This window comes from Pogoniulus pusillus, chromosome 42, assembly GCF_015220805.1.
Source record: "Pogoniulus pusillus isolate bPogPus1 chromosome 42, bPogPus1.pri, whole genome shotgun sequence".
Taxonomy (NCBI): Eukaryota; Metazoa; Chordata; class Aves; order Piciformes; family Lybiidae; genus Pogoniulus; species Pogoniulus pusillus.
Genome location: NC_087305.1, coordinates 2,593,387 through 2,611,010, shown reverse-complemented (window position 1 = coordinate 2,611,010; position 17,624 = coordinate 2,593,387). Strand labels below are relative to the sequence as shown.

Here is a 17,624-nt window from a genome sequence, read left to right as displayed (position 1 = left end):
CATTCAGATGCAACAGAGACTGACTTAGAGCCACTCAGGTGCTGCCTTCTCCCAGCAGTTTTCCTGCAGGAGCAATGGAGTTGCATTATTTTAACGTCAATCTTGGATCCATTTCTTGCTTCCACAGCCCCTAAATAATACCTTTAGGCTCCTGGCTTTAATAAAAAGCCACCTCAATGCCACGGGCAAAGTGGAATCAGGAGGTGAAGGCAGTTTGTGTGGGTTTGGGGCTGGGACACCAATTGAGCAAATCAGGAAAGGAAGCAGCCCAGTGGTGAGCCTCAAGGAATCAGGAATTGGTGTTTGGAAACAGCCTCTTGGAGTGGTTTTTTTCCCCTTGCTGCCTGCTCTTTGTTGGGTCTATCAAGAGTCCCAGCGTGCACAGAGCTGTGGCAGCCTGAGGAATTGATTAACCTTCTGATATTTGTGATTAGCTCCCAAATGTTTGTTGTGTTGGCTCCTGAGAGCAAGGTCAAGACTTCGTTTCCCTGTAACAGAGCAGGGAGAGGGAGCAGTGTGGGTTGCAGGGAGCTCAGGGCCAGCACCAGGCACAGCCTCCTGCATCTCACTGCCACTGCTGTCTGGTGAGGATTGCTGCAGGGGCTGCTGAGGCAGCATGAGGGCCACCAGCATCCTGGCCTGAGTGGGGAATCCATGGCCAGGAGGACTAGGGAAGGGCTTGCTGCTGTTTAACACTTTGCCTGCTCCCTCAGCCTGGTACCCAGCCTGGTTGGTTGTTGTGTGCCAACTGCTGTGGGTTCTGTGTGGAGTTTCCCTCACAGAATCAGTCAGGGCTGGAAGGGACCACAAGGATCATCCAGAGGAGAGGCTGAGGGAGCTGGGGGGGTGCAGCCTGCAGCAGAGGAGGCTCAGGGCAGAGCTCATTGCTGCCTGCAGGGAGGCTGTAGCCAGGTGGGGTTGGGCTCTGCTGCCAGGCAGCCAGCAACAGAAGAAGGGGACACAGCCTGAAGCTGTGCCAGGGGAGGTCGAGGCTGGATGTTGTTAGGAAGTTGTTGTCAGAGAGAGAGATTGGCATTGGAATGGGCTGCCCAGGGAGGTGGTGGAGTGGCTGTGGCTGGAGGTGTTGCAGCCAAGCCTGGCTGGGGCACTTAGTGCCATGGTCTGGTTGGTTGGGCAGAGCTGGGTGCTAGGTTGGGCTGGCTGAGCTTGGAGCTCTCTTCTGACCTGCTTGATTGTAGGATTCTATGAAAGTGCCCAGCAGAAAAGGACCTGACTGTGCCACTTGACAGCAGCTGAAGATGAGCCAGGCTGTGCCCATGTATTCCATGACAGTTCCAACCCCCCTGCCATGGGCAGGGACACCCTCCCCTAGAGCAGGCTGCCCACAGCCTCCCCCAGCCTGGCCTTAACCCCCTCTTACTACTCAATGTCCTTGAAGGAGTTGTTCTGCATCTGCTGCCCTGCTCCAAAGGGCCTCCTCAGCCTGCTGGGTTTAAATCAGCCTGAAGAAATGACTCTTCCACACACCAAACCCCCCCTTTACCCCCCAGATTCGGGCAGTTGGCCTCAACAAGGTGGACCTTGTTTGCTCTGTTGTTAATGAACTGCTACAACAGGGTCAGTTGCTAATGAATTCTTCAGTCAGCTCCCAGAAAAGAGGCTCCTGAAGGGCAGGTATTATTCTGGAATAATTATATTGAAGAGCTTCTGTAAATACAGGATTTTGGTAATTGAGCTGAGCTGAAAAGGAAGGCATTTGTCAGAGCTCCCAAGTCTGTCTTGTTCCACTGCATTAACAAATGTTCTGGTTATAGGTAATTAATTAAAACCCATTGATGAGCCCAGGAGTTGTACCAGGGTTTGGGTTGTTGGTTTTTTTTTTTTGCCTCCCATTAATCTGAGATGCTAAAGTGCAGGAGATGGATTTAAAGTTGGTGTCAGGAGCATGTTGTAATTTACTAACACTTCCTGGAGTGAGCTGAGTTACTTCACAGGATCACAGCTCACAGGATGCTAGGGGTTGGAAGGGACCCAAGGAGATCATCCAGTCCAAGCCCCCCCTGCCACAGCAGAACAGTCCTGTCTGACACAGAGCACACAGAACACATCCAGACAGGCCTGGAAAGGCTCCACAGAAGGAGACTCCACAACCTCTCTGGGCAGCCTGTGCCAGGTTGTGATAGGAAACAATATTGGTGATACTTTCAAGAAGCTTTTAATGTGCTGGGCACAAATGGTTTGTCCCTGTGTGGGGGAGCTGAGGAGCAGGGTGACCTAAGGCTGGTTTTAAATCGTGTTTCATTATAGAACTGACTTCAGTGGGTTTGCAGCCTGCCTTGCCAGCCTCTGAGCTGTGTTTCTTAGCAGCAGAGTAGCAGTGGTGTTTGAGCTTTGTGTGCTTATTATCAAGGATGTGAAGCCAAATGAGCAGAGAGTTCTGGGCTCCTCCATTGCAGAGAGATGTTGAGGTGCTGGAAGGTGCCCAGAGAAGGGCAGCAAGGCTGGGGAGGGGCCTGGAGCACAGCCCTGTGAGGAGAGGCTGAGGGAGCTGGGGGGGTGCAGCCTGCAGCAGAGGAGGCTCAGGGCAGAGCTCATTGCTGCCTGCAGCTGCCTGCAGGGAGGCTGTAGCCAGGTGGGGTTGGGCTCTGCTGCCAGGCAGCCAGCAACAGAACAAGGGGACAGAGGCTCAAGCTGTGCCAGGGCAGGTCTAGGCTGGATGTGAGGAGGAAGTTGTTGTCAGAGAGAGTGATTGGCATTGGAATGGGCTGCCCAGGGAGGTGGTGGAGTGTCTGTGGCTGGAGGTGTTGCAGCCAAGCCTGGCTGGGGCACTTAGTGCCATGGTCTGGTTGGTTGGGCAGGGCTGGGTGCTAGGTTGTGCTGGCTGAGCTTGGAGCTCTCTTCTAACCTGCTTGGTTCTATGATTCTATGAACGTGCCCATCAGAAAAGGACCTGACTGTGCCACTTGACAGCAGCTGAAGTTGAGCCAGGCTGTGCCTAGGTGGCCAGGAAGGGCAGGAGCATCCTGTCCTGCATCAGCACCAGTGAGGCCATCAGGAGCAGGGCAGGAATTGTGCTCCTGTGCTCCAGAAACTCCTGCCCCTGGCACTTGGGCTCATGGTTTGGTGGCTGTGCTGGTTGCTGGTTGGACTCCATCTCAGAGGTCTTTTCTGACCAAACCCATTCCCTGGCTCTGTGATTCCCTTCATTTCTTTGGAGGTCTCTCCCATCCTGGTTGTGCTGATTCCTGTTTGGGATCCCTGCAGGATCTGGGTCCAGCTGCAGGTCGAAGCCTCAGCGCAGCACTTAATGATGTGCTCTGTGTACACTTGGTAAGAGGTTTAGGAAGTGCTGGTGAGGGATTGATGAATTTTTAAAGAGGCTAAGCAGATAAATAAGAGGTCACATGTGATTTCTGGTAATTTCTTACAGCCTCTATTAATGATTTATTAATTGCTGTTAAGCTGTTTACAAATGCACGCTCAGAGGAGCTGCACTCATCAGGCCAAGGGGAGGGGGTGGGGGTGGTGGAAATAAACCTCTCCAGACCTAGTGGCTGCCTCACAAGAAACTCCACTTCAGTGGTTCAGGGAAACTGGGTTAAAGTGTGGAGGGAGCAGAAGTTCATTTGTAATTGAATCATAGAAGTGAAGAGTGGGTTTAGGTTGTCAGCCACTTCCAACCCCCCTGTCAGGGACACCTCCCACTAGAACAGGTTGCTCAAGGGTTCATCTAATCTGGTCCTGAACATCTCCAGGGAGGTTGTGGAACAGAGAATCACTGAATGTGATCTGGTCCTGAACATCTCCAGGGAGGTTGTGGAACAGAGAATCACTGAATGTGATCTGGTCCTGAACATCTCCAGGGAGGTTGTGGAGCACAGAAGCACCCAACGTGATCTTTGATCACGTTGGGTGCTTCTGTGCTCCACAACCTCCCTGGGAAACCTCTGCCAGGGTCTCACCACCCTCAACCTGTGCCAGTGTCTCACCAGCCTCAACCTGTGCCAGTCTCTCACCACCCTCAACCTGTGCCAGTCTCTCACCACCCTCACTGCAAACAACCCTTTCCTAGCAGCCACTTTCCCTCTCCCCTCTGCCACTTCAAACCCATTCCTCCTCCTCCTCTCATTCCCAGACCTTGTCAGTAGTCCCTCCCCAGCCTTCCTGGAGCCCACTTCAGATGCTGGAAGGTCTCCTCCAAACTTTCTCCTCTCCAGGCTGCACAGCCCCAACTCTCTCAGCCTGTGCTCACAGCAGAGCTGCTGCAGCCCTCTCAGCATCTTGGTGACCTCCTCTGCACTGCTTCCAACACTTCCATGTGCTGCTTGTGCTGGGGGCTGCAGAACTGCCCCCAGGACTGCAGGTGGGGTCTGAGGAGAGCAGAGCCAAGGGGCAGAATCCCCTCCCTTGCCCTGTGCCCACACTGCTCTTGCTGCAGCCCAGCACAGGGTTGTGTCTGGGCTGCACTCACACTGCAGGCTCCTGTTGAGCTTTTCACCAGCCCAGACCCCCAGGTCCTGTTCCTCAGGGCTGCTCTCAGCCATTCCCCACCCAGCCTGGAGCTGGGCTTGGGATTGCACCCACCCAGGTGCAGGACTTTACACTTGGCCTTGTTGAGTGTCATGAGGTTGGCCTGGGATAATAAACTGCAGCAGTACAGGCTGGGAGGTGACTGCTGGAGAGCAGCCCTGTGGAGAGGGACCTGGCAGTGCTGGGGGAGAACATCCATGGCACAGCCCTTGTGTGGTGCTCTTGTGGCCAAGAGGGACAATGGGATCCTGGGGGGCACTCAGCAGAGTGTGTCCAGCAGATCCAGGGAGGTTCTCCTCACATCTACTCTGCCCTGCTGAGACCTCATCTTGAGTAGTGCCTTCAGTTTTGGGCTCCCCAGTTGAAGAGGGACAGGGATCTGCTGGAGAGAGTCCAGCAGAGGGCTAGGAGGATGATGAGGGGACAGAAGCACTGCCTGGTGAGGAGAGGCTGAGGGCTCTGGGGCTGTTTAGTCTGGAGAAGAGAAGACTGAGAGGAGATTTAATCAATGTCTGTAATATCTGAGGGCTGGGGGTCAGGACAGGGGGGAAAGGCTCTGGGATAGGGCAAGGAGCAATGGATGGAAGCTGCAGCACAGGAGGTTCCAGCTCAACACAAGGGGGAACTTCTTGCCTGGAAGGGTCCCAGAGCCCTGGCACAGGCTGCCCAGAGAGGTTGTGGAGTCTCCTTCTGTGGAGCCTTCGCAGGTCTGTCTGGATGTGTTCTGTGTGCCCTGAGCTGGATTGTGTGGCCCTGCTGTGGCAGGAGGGTTGGGCTGGATGATCTCCTCGGGACCCTGTGATCCTGTGACCTCTGTGTGCTTTCAGCCTCACTTAGTGCCCATGGCAGCCCAGCGGTGGGTGGCAGGAGAAGGGCAGAGCTCCTGGCTGGTGCATGCACAGCTGGCACACATCCTTGGCTCTCTCAATTCCAGAGCCTTCACAGACCCTTCATAAACAGGAAAGGGGAAAAAAACCCACCACAAACCCAACCAAACCACAACAGCTTTCCCTGCTTATGCCTCCTGCATCAATATTTACTCCTTGTGCCCTCCTTAATCGCCAGCACTTACAGCTCTGCTCCCCCTGCCCCAGCCTCTGCCTTGGCTTCGCAGCTCTTGCTCTGCTCTGCTCTTCCTTTCCCCCCTCCTCCCCTCTCAGGTAGGCACCGAAATATTTCTCCTCTCTCCTTGTGTTGATTGCAGATTATCTGGATGCGAGGTTTGCTTTTGTTTGCCTTTAAAAGCCTTTGCTTGGGACTGTTGCATCAGCGTCTTGGAGGCAGACAACAGCAGGAGGAGCGAGCGGAGAGCTGTCAGGAGCTTTGCTTGCCACCTGTCTCCTTTCCAATGAGTCAGTTCTCATTTCGTCTTTATTTCCTTCCAGCTTCTTCATCCGTTTGATGTTTTTGCATCTGAAGAGGCTTTTTTTCCCCCTCCCCTCTCCCTTCCCCCCTGCTTTTCTCTTTACCTACCTCTGAGCCTCAGCTGATTTCTTCAAGGAAGTTCCTTGAACCTGGCAGGTTTCTTTGCAGCAAGGATCCTTAGAAAGCTGCTGCTGCTCTGTTGCTCTCCATTCTTAGCTCTTTTAAAGGCACTTTGAAGTCTGTCTTGAATAAATGAGTGGCTGAGGCCCTTTGGGATGTGGTCCAGTGGTCATGGAGGAGTGGGGGGTTGGGTAGAAGTTTGGGCTTGATCTCGGAGCTTAATGATTTTGGGGTGATGAAAAGCTCAACAGGAGCCTGCAGTGTGAGTGCAGCCCAGACACAACCCTGTGCTGGGCTGCAGCAAGAGCAGTGTGGGCACAGGGCAAGGGAGGGGATTCTGCCCCTTGGCTCTGCTCTCCTCAGACCCCACCTGCAGTCCTGGGGGCAGCTCTGCAGCCCCCAGCACAAGCAGCACATGGAAGTGTTGGAGGCAGTGCAGAGGAGGCCACCAAGATGCTGAGAGGGCTGCAGCAGCTCTGCTGTGAGCACAGGCTGAGAGAGTTTGGGCTCTGCAGCCCAAAGAGGAGAAGGCTTTGAGGAGACCTTGGAGTGGCCTTGCAGGATCTGAAGTGGGCTCTAGGTAGGCTGGGGAGGGACTATTGACAAGGTCTTATAATGAGAGGAGGAGGAGGAATGGGTTTGAAGTGGGAGAGGGGAGATGGAAAGTGGCTGTTAGGAAAGGGCTGTTTGCAGTGAGGGTGGTGAGACACTGGCAGAGGTTGAGGGTGGTGAGACCCTGGCATAGGTTTCCCAGGGAGGTTGTGGAGCACAGAAGCACCCAATGTGATCGAAGATCACATTGGGTGCTTCTGTGCTCCACAACCTCCCTGGAGATGTTCAGGACCAGGTCACATTCAGTGATTCTCTGTTCCACAACCTCCCTGGAGGTGTTCAAGACCAGGTTGAATGAGGCCTTGAGCAACCTGTTCTAGCAGGAGGTGTCCCTGCCTGTTGCAGAGGGGGTTGGACCTGGCTGAGCTTTGAGCTCCCTTCCAGCCTAACCCATTCTATGCTGCTATGAGTTTTCACAAGGCTGTTTTGAATTTCCTAGGTGGGGTGGGGGGGAAAAAACCCCAATCCACCACCAAAACCCAAACCACTTTATCCATGAAAAGACTGATCCTGATTTTCCTCCCCTTTTCCACAATGATTTCTACTTCTTGTAGTGCAGCCTCAGGGTTTGACCTCCCCCCATTCCTGATGCTGCTGCACTGCCTGTGCTGCTGTGAGCTGAGCGTCTGAAGAGCCTTGCAGAAAGCCTTTCAGATTGCATTTCACTTGTCCCTGAACGTTGTGATTAAGTGCAGGTCTGTGTGGGCAGGCAGAGATGGAGCTGAGCTCACTCTGTGCTCCCCTGCTTAGGTGACGTGGGGCACTCCAGGAGCACCTTGCAGTGTCGGTGTCACCTTGTACCTGAGCTCAGCACAGGCTGCTCTGGGCTCTGCTGCCTCCCACGTCCCAGCTGCCGTGGGAAGGGTTCTGCCTCCTCACTGCTGCTGGCTCCCTCCATGGGGAGGTCCCTGCTGAGCTTATACACCTTGTGCCAGGCACTGTGTTGGCAGTAGGTGGGGGTGGTAGAATCACAGAGTGGTAGGGGTTGGAAGGGACCTGTGGGTGTCATCTGCTCCAGCCCCAGGCTTTAGCCCCCTGCCCCCAACTAGAGACCCACAGTGCTGATGTGAACATCTAGAATCAGTCAAGGTTGGAAGGGACCTGTAGGTGTCATCTGCTCCAGCCTCAGGCTTTAGCCCCCTGACCCCAGCTGGAGACCCACAGTGCTGATGTGAACATCTAGAATCAGTCAAGGTTGGAAGGGACCTGTAGGTGTCAGCTGCTCCAGCCCCAGGCTTTAGCCCCCTGCCCCCAATTAGAGACCCACAGTGCTGATGTGAACATCTAGAATCAGAATCAGTCAAGGTTGGAAGGGACCTGTAAGTGTCATCTGCTCCAGCCTCAGGCTTTAGCCCCCTGCCCCCAACTAGAGACCCACAGTGCTGATGTGAACATCTAGAATCAGAATCAGTCAAGGTTGGAAGGGACCTGTAAGTGTCATCTGCTCCAGCCTCAGGCTTTAGCCCCCTGCCCCCAACTAGAGACCCACAGTGCTGATGTGAACATCTAGAATCATAGAATCAGTCAAGGTTGGAAGGGACCACAGGAGACCTGGGGGTTCTGCAGGGTTGTTTTCTTTTTGCTTGCCTGTCCTTCTGAAATCAACACCTGACTGAACACAGCCTCTCCATCCCAGCTGCTTTGCTGAGAAGCTTTGGTTGGGTTAATAAATCATTTCACAGGATCTCAGAATGAACCAGGTTGGAAAAGACCTTTGAGATCATCCAGTCCAACCTATCACCTAGAATCATAGAATCAGGCAGGGTTGGGAGGGAGCACAAGGAGCAGCCAGTGCCAACCCCCTGCCATGCCCAGGGACACCTAGAGCAGGCTGCACACAGCCTCAGCCAGCCTGGCCTCAAACACCTCCCTGGGCAACCCAGTCTGAAGGTGGAGGTCATGAGGATGAGCCCAGAATCTCTTCACTGGTGGCCACTGATAGGCCAAGAGGCAAGGGGCACAAACTGGAGCTCAGGATGGTTCCAGCTGAACAGAAGAAACTCCTTTGGTGAGAGGGTGCTGGAAGCCTGGAGCAGGCTGCCCAGAGAGGCTGTGGTGTCTCCTGGATGAGGCACTCAGTGCCATGGTCTAGTTGACTGGATAGGGCTGGGTGCTAGGTTGGACTGGATGAGCTTGGAGCTCTCTTCCAACCTGCTTGATTCTATGACTCCTTCCCTGGAGAGCTTCCAACTCCACCTGGCCATTGTGCTCCTGGGCAAGCTGCTGTGGGTGCCCTGCTGGAGCAGGGGGGTTGCATTGGATGATCTCTGGAGGTCCCTTCCAACCCCTCCCTGGCTGGGACTCTGGAGCCCTCAGATGTGGTGTTTCTCTCCTATCCAGACAGGTCCCCAGCCTGCAAAGCATCTCTGCTTCTGTTTCCTAGTCTAGCGCCTGGGCTGTGAGGCTTTGGTGCCTCCCTCTTGTGCCATTAACCAGACCTTCTGCCCATAAATTTGATTTTCACAATCTCCTTTCCCAGGCACAGAATCCTGTCAGAGCCCAACCACTCTGTGTAATGTCTTTAGCCACGCAGATAGACAACAGGATCAGGACTGCCTAAGGATCAGTTGGAACGAAGTTTCCCCTCGAAGCCAGCCTGCTGCCCAGCATCTCCAGCCCTGATTCCCATTTTAGAGCTCATGCTGTACAAAATTTAGCAGAAAATACTTTGATCTCTGCAATATCATCTCCTGCAGGACACAGAGAGAGCTTTCAGCAGCAGCAGGTTTGCCACAGCTGGGCTGGCACACGTCGGTCGCGGTCATTATCCTCCCAGTGTGGCTTCTGCCTCTGCCATGAGGGATCCACTCAGCAGGGAGCAGATGATTCTGGGAGGGCTTGGAGCATGCAGCCCAGCAGGCATCCTAGGGAGGTGTGAAATGCCTTCAAGTCTCTGCAGTCTTCTTCGGATCTTCCCTTAACCACAGGGGTGAGCAAAGGCTTCAGACCACCTGCAACGCCCTGGCAGGAGGCTGCAGTGAGCTGGGGTTGGTCTCTTCTCGATAGTCTTAGGTGATAGAAGGAGGCCTGAAGTTGTGCCAGGGGAGGCTCAGGTTGGAGGTGGGACGAGGGAGGTTCTTCTTCCCCTGTGCTCAGCACTGGTCAGGCCACAGCTTGAGTGCTGTGTCCAGTTCTGGGCCACTCAATTCAAGAGAGATGTTGAGGTGCTGGAAGGTGTTGAGAGAAGGGCAGCAAGGCTGGGGAGGGGCCTGGAGCACAGCCCTGTGAGGAGAGGCTGAGGGAGCTGGGGGGGTGCAGCCTGCAGCAGAGGAGGCTCAGGGCAGAGCTCATTGCTGCCTGCAGCTGCCTGCAGGGAGGCTGTAGCCAGGTGGGGTTGGGCTCTGCTGCCAGGCAGCCAGCAACAGAAGAAGGGGACACAGCCTGAAGTTGTGCCAGGGCAGGTTGAGGCTGGATGTGAGGAGGAAGTTGTTGTCAGAGAGAGTGATTGGCATTGGAATGGGCTGCCCAGGGAGGTGGTGGAGTGGCTGTGCCTGGAGGTGTTCAAGAAAAGCCTGGATGAGGCACTTGGTGCCATGATCTGGTTGACTGGATAGGGCTGGGGGATAGGTTGGACTGGATGATCTTGGAGGTCTCTTCCAGCTTGATTGATTCTATGATTCTATGAGATGAGGAACAATTTCTTTGCTGCAGGAGTGGTCAGGGATTGGAACAGGCTGCCCAGGGGAGGTAGTGGAGTCCCCATCCCTGCAGGTGTTCAGCCAATGGATGGCATCTGTGGCACGCCAGCACCTGGCCAGCTGTGGGTGTCTGAGCAGGGCAGTGCCCTGGAGCAGAGGAACGTGCTGGGGAGTGCAGCAGGGAGGGAGAGATGCTGAGTAGATCTCTGTGGACACAAGCTGAAAGACAGGAAACTGCCAGCAGGCAATCTGCATCAGATCTTACCTCCAATTTGTCAGTTCAAGTCCAGCCACATTAACTGCAGGTGAAAAGGTTCAGTGCTCTGTGGTGTTTTGGCCAGGGCAGAAAGCCTCCAGGTCTCAGGGAGCTGCTTGAGGGATGAATGGAAGCCTGAGTTGGTGTTGCACCCAGAGCAGAGGATTCTTGATCCAGGGGATCACCACAACAAAAAGAAGTGATCCCTGCAGAGGCAGCCCAGTGCAGGAGCAGCACCTGAGCATCTTTGCCAAGCACACCAAGAGCTGGAGACTCAGTTACTGCTGCCACCTCAGCGCTGAAGCTGTGCAGGGCACAGCTGCTCTACCTGTCTGCTGGCTGCAGGGCCTCCTGCCTCCAGAGCTGGCAATCTGGAGTGCTGAATTCCCTCTCTCCAAGAATCCATCTGCTCCAGCAGTGCCCAGCCCCTGCCTGCAGCCTGCTACTGCTATGACAAACCATAACCACACAGCCTGGCCTGGGCTGCTGCTGTCTGTTGCACCCTGCACGGAGCAGAGCTGCTCTCCCTCAAGCATCCATCCAGCAAGCTGAGACAAAATCCACTTCCAAAGCCCCTGTGCTCCCATCCCCACATCCCTCTGAGTGCCTAAGCAAATCCCTTCCTTTCTCTGGCTCAGTTTCCCTCTCTCCTCTTGGTGCTGTGGGCAGTGAGCTCTGTGGGATGGGGCTGCAGCACTTTCTGTTCCTAGGGCTGCCAGCCTGCTGCAATAAAAATCAGCACAGTGTGCCCTTTCCACATGAGTCTGGAGCCTCTGCTGCCATTTAGAGAGGCAGGCAGCACATAACTGTGTGAAAATGTCATTTGCAAACATTTACCTCTCCAGTGCTCTCTGTGCTTCCGTGGGAAGGCTTCTGGAATCACACAGCCAAGGACCAGGGCTCATTTAGTGCTGCAGTGTGCTGGGGCTGCCTGAACAGGAGCAGAAAAGGGCACAGGGGACACCTAACAAACAAGCTCTTGGGCAAGGGACTGTGAGGCAAAGGAAAATTAAGGAGAAAAGAGAGACTTAGGAACACACCTCCTGATAGCATCAGTTGGAGAAGCTCTTTAAGCTCATCCAATCCAACCATTCTCTAAGCTGGGGCTAAACCCTGGCCCTCAGCACCACATCTCTGTGGCTTTTACACCCCTCCAGGGGTGGAGGTTCTGCCACCTCCCTGGGCAGCCTGTGCCAGGCTTTGAGAACCCTTTCAGTGAAGTTTCTTATAATGTCCAACCTGAACCTCCCCTGGGGCAACTCAAGGACATTTCCTCTCATCCTTGGGCTTGTTGCTTGTGAGAAGAGGCCAATCCCACCTCACTACAGCCTCCTTATCAACATTCCCCTCTTGTTTTGGCCCACCCATGGCTTAGAGGAGTCTGAGCTGGCTTCTTAGAATCACAGAATCAGGCAGGGTTGGAAGGGACCACAAGGAGCAGGCAGTGCCAACCCCCTGCCATGGCCAGGGACACCCTACCCTAGAGCAGGCTGCACACAGCCTCAGCCAGCCTGGCCTCAAACACCTCCAGCCATGGGGCCTCAACCACCTCCCTGGGCAACCCATTCCAGCCTCTCACCACTCTCCTGCTCAACAACTTCCTCCTCCCCTCCAGCCTCACTCTCCCCACCTCCACCTTTGCTCCATCCCCTCCACTCCTGCCACTCCCTCACAGCCTCAAAAGTCCCTCCCCAGCTTTTCTGGAGCCCCCTTCAGATGCTGGCAGGCCACAAGAAGGTCACCTGGGAGCCTCCTCTGCTCCAGCCTGCACAGCCCCAACTCTTTCAGGCTGTGCTCACAGCAGAGCTGCTGCAGCCTCTCAGCATCCTCCTGGCCCTGCTCTGGACACTCTCCAGCATCTCCACATCCCTCTTGTCCCAGGGGCTCCAGAGCTGGATGCAGGACTCCAGGTGGGGTCTGAGCAGAGTAGAGCAGAGGGGGAGAATCCCCTCCCTGGCCCTGCTGGCCACACTGCTGCTGCTGCAGCCCAGGCTGTGCTTGGCTTTCTGGGCTGCAAGTGCACACTGCTGGCTCCTGCTGAGCTTCTCCTCCAGCAGCACCCCCAAGTCCCTCTCCTCAGGGCTGCTCTCCAGCCTGGCAGTGCCCAGCCTGGAGTTGTGCTTGGCATTGCCTCAACCCAGCTGCAGGACCTTGCCCTTGGTCTCGTTGAACCTCCTGAGCTTGGCTTGTGCCCACTCTGCAGCCTGTGCAGGTCCTTCTGGCTGGATCCCTGCCCTCCAGCCTGGCTGCTGCACCACAGAGCTTGGTGTGGGCAGCAAACCTGCTGAGGCTACACTCAGTGCCTCTGTCCATGGCACCCACAGAGATGTGGAACCAGACTGGTCCCAGGACTGATCCCTGAGGGGCTCTGCTTGTCACTTCCTCCTTTTAATTGTCTAACAAGCTTTGGTCTTTCTTTTCCTGAGTCACAGCCATCAGATTTGAGTTGAACAAATCTCATCTTCCTTAGTACTTACCCAAAGTTCCCTCCTGCCTGGGACTGCTGCCACAGCATCCATGCTGACAGCGATGCCACTGCCATCAGGGGGTGGCTTTGATGCTGCTCTTGTCTATAGTTGTGTTTATTTCATCCTATTGCTTTCATTCAAGTCCTTTTAGTTTCCTTTCCTTACTCTTTGGGAAGGGAGAGTGGGGCTCATGGAGAGCCTTTGTCCCTCCTGGTGGCCAGCCCAGCTCTGAGCTTTGACTCCTTATGGTGTTGCTCTTACCACTGGGTCTCTATTGCTGCAGGAGGTGGCAGAAGGAGTTAAGCAAAGGGTGGGGGCTTCCCTCTCTCTGAAATTCATTGTGTTTACTTCTTCTTATTCTTATTTCTGTAAACCACTCAACTCAATTGCAGGTGGAATAAGCCATCTGCTTCCTGTCACAGCCACTGTGGATTCCATACGTAGGGGGAAATTGCTTATTGATTTAGCCAAGTGTGAACAAGAGCTCGCAGCAAACCACAGAAGGGTTCCTGGTGCTAACAGACCCCATCAGAAGTGACACCTTTGCACCAGGCTCCTGGCCAGAGGGCATCAGCTGCCAGCCAAGGAGTTAAAAACCAAAGCAGAGCTTCCTCTGAGAGTGGCCGTGCTGCTAGTGCTGGGGTGGAGGAAAATCTCCTGGGCAAAGGAAGGGAAGTGACTGAAAGTGAAGATCTGACTGCTGGAAGGTCCTGGCCGGGCTGGGTGCTGGGCTGAGGTTTGGCAAGTCTGGGAGGTGGTTTAGTGGCCATGGTGGTGTTAGGTCAGAGGCTTAACTTTGTGATCACAGAATCACAGAATTAAGCAGGTTGGAAAAGACCTTTAGGGTCATTGAGTCCAAGTTATCACCTAACCCTTCTAATTCCCTGGCACTAAGTGCCTCATTCAGCCTCCTCTTAAACACCTCCAGGGTGTAGAATCATAGAATCAAGCAGGTTGGAAGAGACTTCCAAGCTCATCCAGCCCAACCTAGCACCCAGCCCTGTCCAACCAACCAGACCATGGCACTAAGTGCCTCATTCAGCCTCCTCTTAAACACCTCCAGGGTGTAGAACCATAGAATCATAGGATCAAGCAGGTTGGAAGAGGCTTCCAAGCTCATCCAGCCCAACCTAGCACCCAGCCCTGTCCAATCAACCAGACCATGGCACTAAGTGCCTCATTCAGCCTCCTCTTAAACACCTCCAGGGTGTAGAACCATAGAATCATAGGATCAAGCAGGTTGGAAGAGGCTTCCAAGCTCATCCAGCCCAACCTAGCACCCAGCCCTGTCCAACCAACCAGACCATGGCACTAAGTGCCTCATTCAGCCTCCTCTTAAACACCTCCAGGGTGTAGAATCATAGGATCAAGCAGGTTGGAAGAGGCTTCCAAGCTCTTCCTGTCCAACCTAGCACCCAGCCCTGTCCAATCAACCAGACCATGGCACTAAGTGCCTCATTCAGCCTCCTCTTAAACACCTCCAGGGATGGTGCCTCCACAAAGATCATAGAATCATAGAATCACAGAATCAGGCAGGTTGGAAGAGAGCTCCAAGCTCAGCCAGCCCAACCTAGCACCCAGCCCTGCCCAACCAACCAGACCATGGCACTAAGTGCCCCAGCCAGGCTTGGCTGCAACACCTCCAGCCACAGCCACTCCACCACCTCCCTGGGCAGCCCATTCCAGTGCCAATCCCTCTTGCTGTGAAGAACTTCCTCCTAACATCCATCCTGAACCTCCCCTGGCACAACTTGAGGCTGTGTCCCCTTGTTCTGCCGCTGGTTGCTTGGCAGCGGAGCCCAACCCCACCAGCCTACAACTTCAGGTAGTTGTATCCAGCAGTGAGCTCTGCCCTGAGCCTCCCCTGAGGCTCTTTCCCAGCTGCAGCAGCTCGGTGGTTGACTGCAGACACCTCCTGTGTGCTGCTGACCTTCTGAGCTCCCTGGAGCGGAGCGGAGCTCCCGCAGAGCGCTTGGGTTCCTTACGTCAGTGCATCACCCAGAGAGCTGCGGTGCTGCCTGCCTGCCTGCCTGCTGGCACTGCAGCAGCTGCACACATGTATTTAACCAATTATTTGCATGACCTGGATGTTACTTTTAGCTAATTTGACAGATGAAACCAGGGGGAAGAAAAAAAACCTGGTTCAGGGGCAGCCTCAGCGTCGCGGTGAGAGCCTCTCCCTGTGCTGCGGCGCTGGCAGGGGAAGGTTTGCTCCGAGGGGAAGGTTTGCAGTGCCTTGGAACAGAGACTGAAATCAGGGAGAGTGGTTTGTGGGGAGAACATTGCAGTCAGAGAATGAAACTCAGCACTGCTCAGGCTACACCTTGAGTGCTGTGTCCAGTTCTGGGCTCCTGAATTGCAGAGAGATGCTGAGGTGCTGGAAGGTGTTGAGAGAAGGGCAGCAAGGCTGGGGAGGGGCCTGGAGCACAGCCCTGTGAGGAGAGGCTGAGGGAGCTGGGGGGGTGCAGCCTGCAGCAGAGGAGGCTCAGGGCAGAGCTCATTGCTGTCTACAGCTGCCTGCAGGGAGGCTGTAGCCAGGTGGGGTTGGGCTCTGCTGCCAGGCAAGCAGGGACAGAACAAGAGGACACAGCCTCAAGCTGTGCTGAGGGAGGTATAGGCTTGATATGAGGAGGAATTCTTGAGAGCAAGAGTGATTGGCATTGGAATGGGCTGCCCAGGGAGGTGGTGGAGTGGCTGTGCCTGGAGGTGTTGCAGCCAAGCCTGGCTGGGGCACTTAGTGCCATGGTCTGGTTGCTTGGCTAGGGCTGGGTGCTAGGTTGTGCTGTCTGAGCTTGGAGCTCTCTTCCAGCCTGGTTGGTTCTATGGTTCTATGAACAAAGGTAGAGAAGGTGGCATCCTGGCCTGCATCAGGAATGGTGTGGCCAGCAGGAGCAAGGAGGTCATTCTGCCCCTGTACTCTGCACTGGTTAGACCACACCTTGAGTGCTGTGTTCAGTTCTGGGCCCCCCAGTTTAGGAGGGACATTGAGATGCTTGAGCGTGTCCAGAGAAGGGCAACGAGGCTGGGGAGAGGCCTTGAGCACAGCCCTACGAGGAGAGGCTGAGGGAGCTGGGATTGGTTAGCCTGGAGAAGAGGAGGCTCAGGGCAGACCTCATTGCTGTCTGCAACTACCTGAGGGGAGGTTGTGGCCAGGAGGAGGTTGCTCTCTTCTCTCAGGTGGCCAGCACCAGAAGGAGAGGACACAGCCTCAGGCTGTGCCAGGGGAGATTTAGGCTGGAGGTGAGGAGAAAGTTCTTCCCTGAGAGAGTCATTGGACACTGGAATGGGCTGCCCGGGGAGGTGGTGGAGTCGCCGTCCCTGGAGCTGTTCAAGGCAGGACTGGACGTGGCACTTGGTGCCATGGTCTGGCCTTGAGCTCTGTGCTAAAGGGTTGGACTTGATGAGCTGTGAGGTCTCTTCCAACCTTGCTGATACTGTGATACTGTGACACTGTGACACTGTGACTGGCACAGGCTGCCCAGGGGGGTAGGTGGTGGAGTCTCCATCCCTGGAGGTGTTGCAGAACCCTGTGGCTGCAGCACTTGGGGTCATGGTTTGGTGGCTATGGTGGGGGCTGGGTTGATGGTTGGAGTTGGTGATCTCAGAGGTCTTTTCCAGCTGAAGCAGTTCTGTGATCCCATGATTGTGTGACAAAGCCTCTTGGGTTTGCTGTGAGGCATTCCTGAGAGATTGGCAGCTGTGACCATGACTTGCTGAAGGAATCTTCTCTTTGGGCTTCCTTAGCTGGAACCAGTTTCTGGCTTTCTGCTCTGCCTGTGCTCATCCCACAGATGTTTATCTGCATCTCCCAACAGTGTATTTTAGAAGCTGTCATCTCAGCTTGCAGTGATGCTTCTGCCTGCTTGTTGCTAGCAGAAGTGAGAGGGAGCTCCCAGCCCCTGCAGCAGCCCTGCTGTTGTCTCCCTTCCTGAGCCCTCTGCCTTTGGACCTCCTTGGGTGGGAATCATTGCTGGGAGAATTGTTTAGGTACCCAGACATTTTCCTACATTTTAGCAAAGTTTAGCCCACAAAAATGCCCAGTGGAGATCAGAGGCACCATGGGCTGGGGTGCCAGGAGGAGGAATTGCTGAGCACAGTGCTACCCTGTGCAGAATTGCTGTGCTCTGCCTGGTTTCTCCTTCTCATCCTCTTGTTTGGCATTGTCTGGTCTGCACTTCAGAATTACCTTCACCTTGCCACTGCTTGAACAAGGGGACAGAGCCTCAAGCTGTGCCAGGGTAGGTTGAGGCTGGATGTTAGGAGGAAGTTGTTGGCAGAGAGAGTGATTGGCACTGGAATGGGCTGCCCAGGGAGGTGGTGGAGTGGCTGTGGCTGGAGGTGTTGCAGCCAAGCCTGGCTGGGGCACTTAGTGCCATGGTCTGGTTGATTGGGCAGGGCTGGGTGCTAGGTTGGGCTGCCTGAGCTTGGAGCTCTCTGCCAACCTGGGCTGATTCTATGGCCCATAACTCCAAGGCCCATGGAAGCTTCTGGTCTTGTGCCAGCTCAGGAGCCCATCAGCCCTCACCTGCTGCCATCTCATGTGCCAGTTGAAGTCCCCCTTCGATGTCAAACCAGGATCCTCTGAAGCAGCAGTAAATCATCTCACTTTTAATCTGCTCAGCAACAAGGGAGTTGTTAATGCTTCCTCCTAGTACCTAATTTGTGCCATGCCTT

The 17,624-nt window shown here is 54.8% G+C and overlaps 1 protein-coding gene across 6 annotated transcripts in view; it reads left to right on the top strand.

The window, feature by feature from the left end:
• The window catches only part of LRRTM4 (leucine rich repeat transmembrane neuronal 4), a 472,503-nt gene that overhangs the window by 311,101 nt on the left and 143,778 nt on the right, over positions 1-17,624 (top strand). Inside the window, exon 3 of one of the 6 annotated variants that reach the window (XM_064175478.1) lies at positions 9,068-9,714. The exons of the other annotated variants lie outside the window; for them this stretch is intronic. Coding sequence (XP_064031548.1) covers positions 9,068-9,148 — 81 coding nt within the window. The 3' untranslated portion in view covers positions 9,149-9,714. Of the gene's footprint in view, positions 1-9,067; positions 9,715-17,624 lie in introns of those variants that run through there. 6 annotated transcript variants of the gene reach the window in all.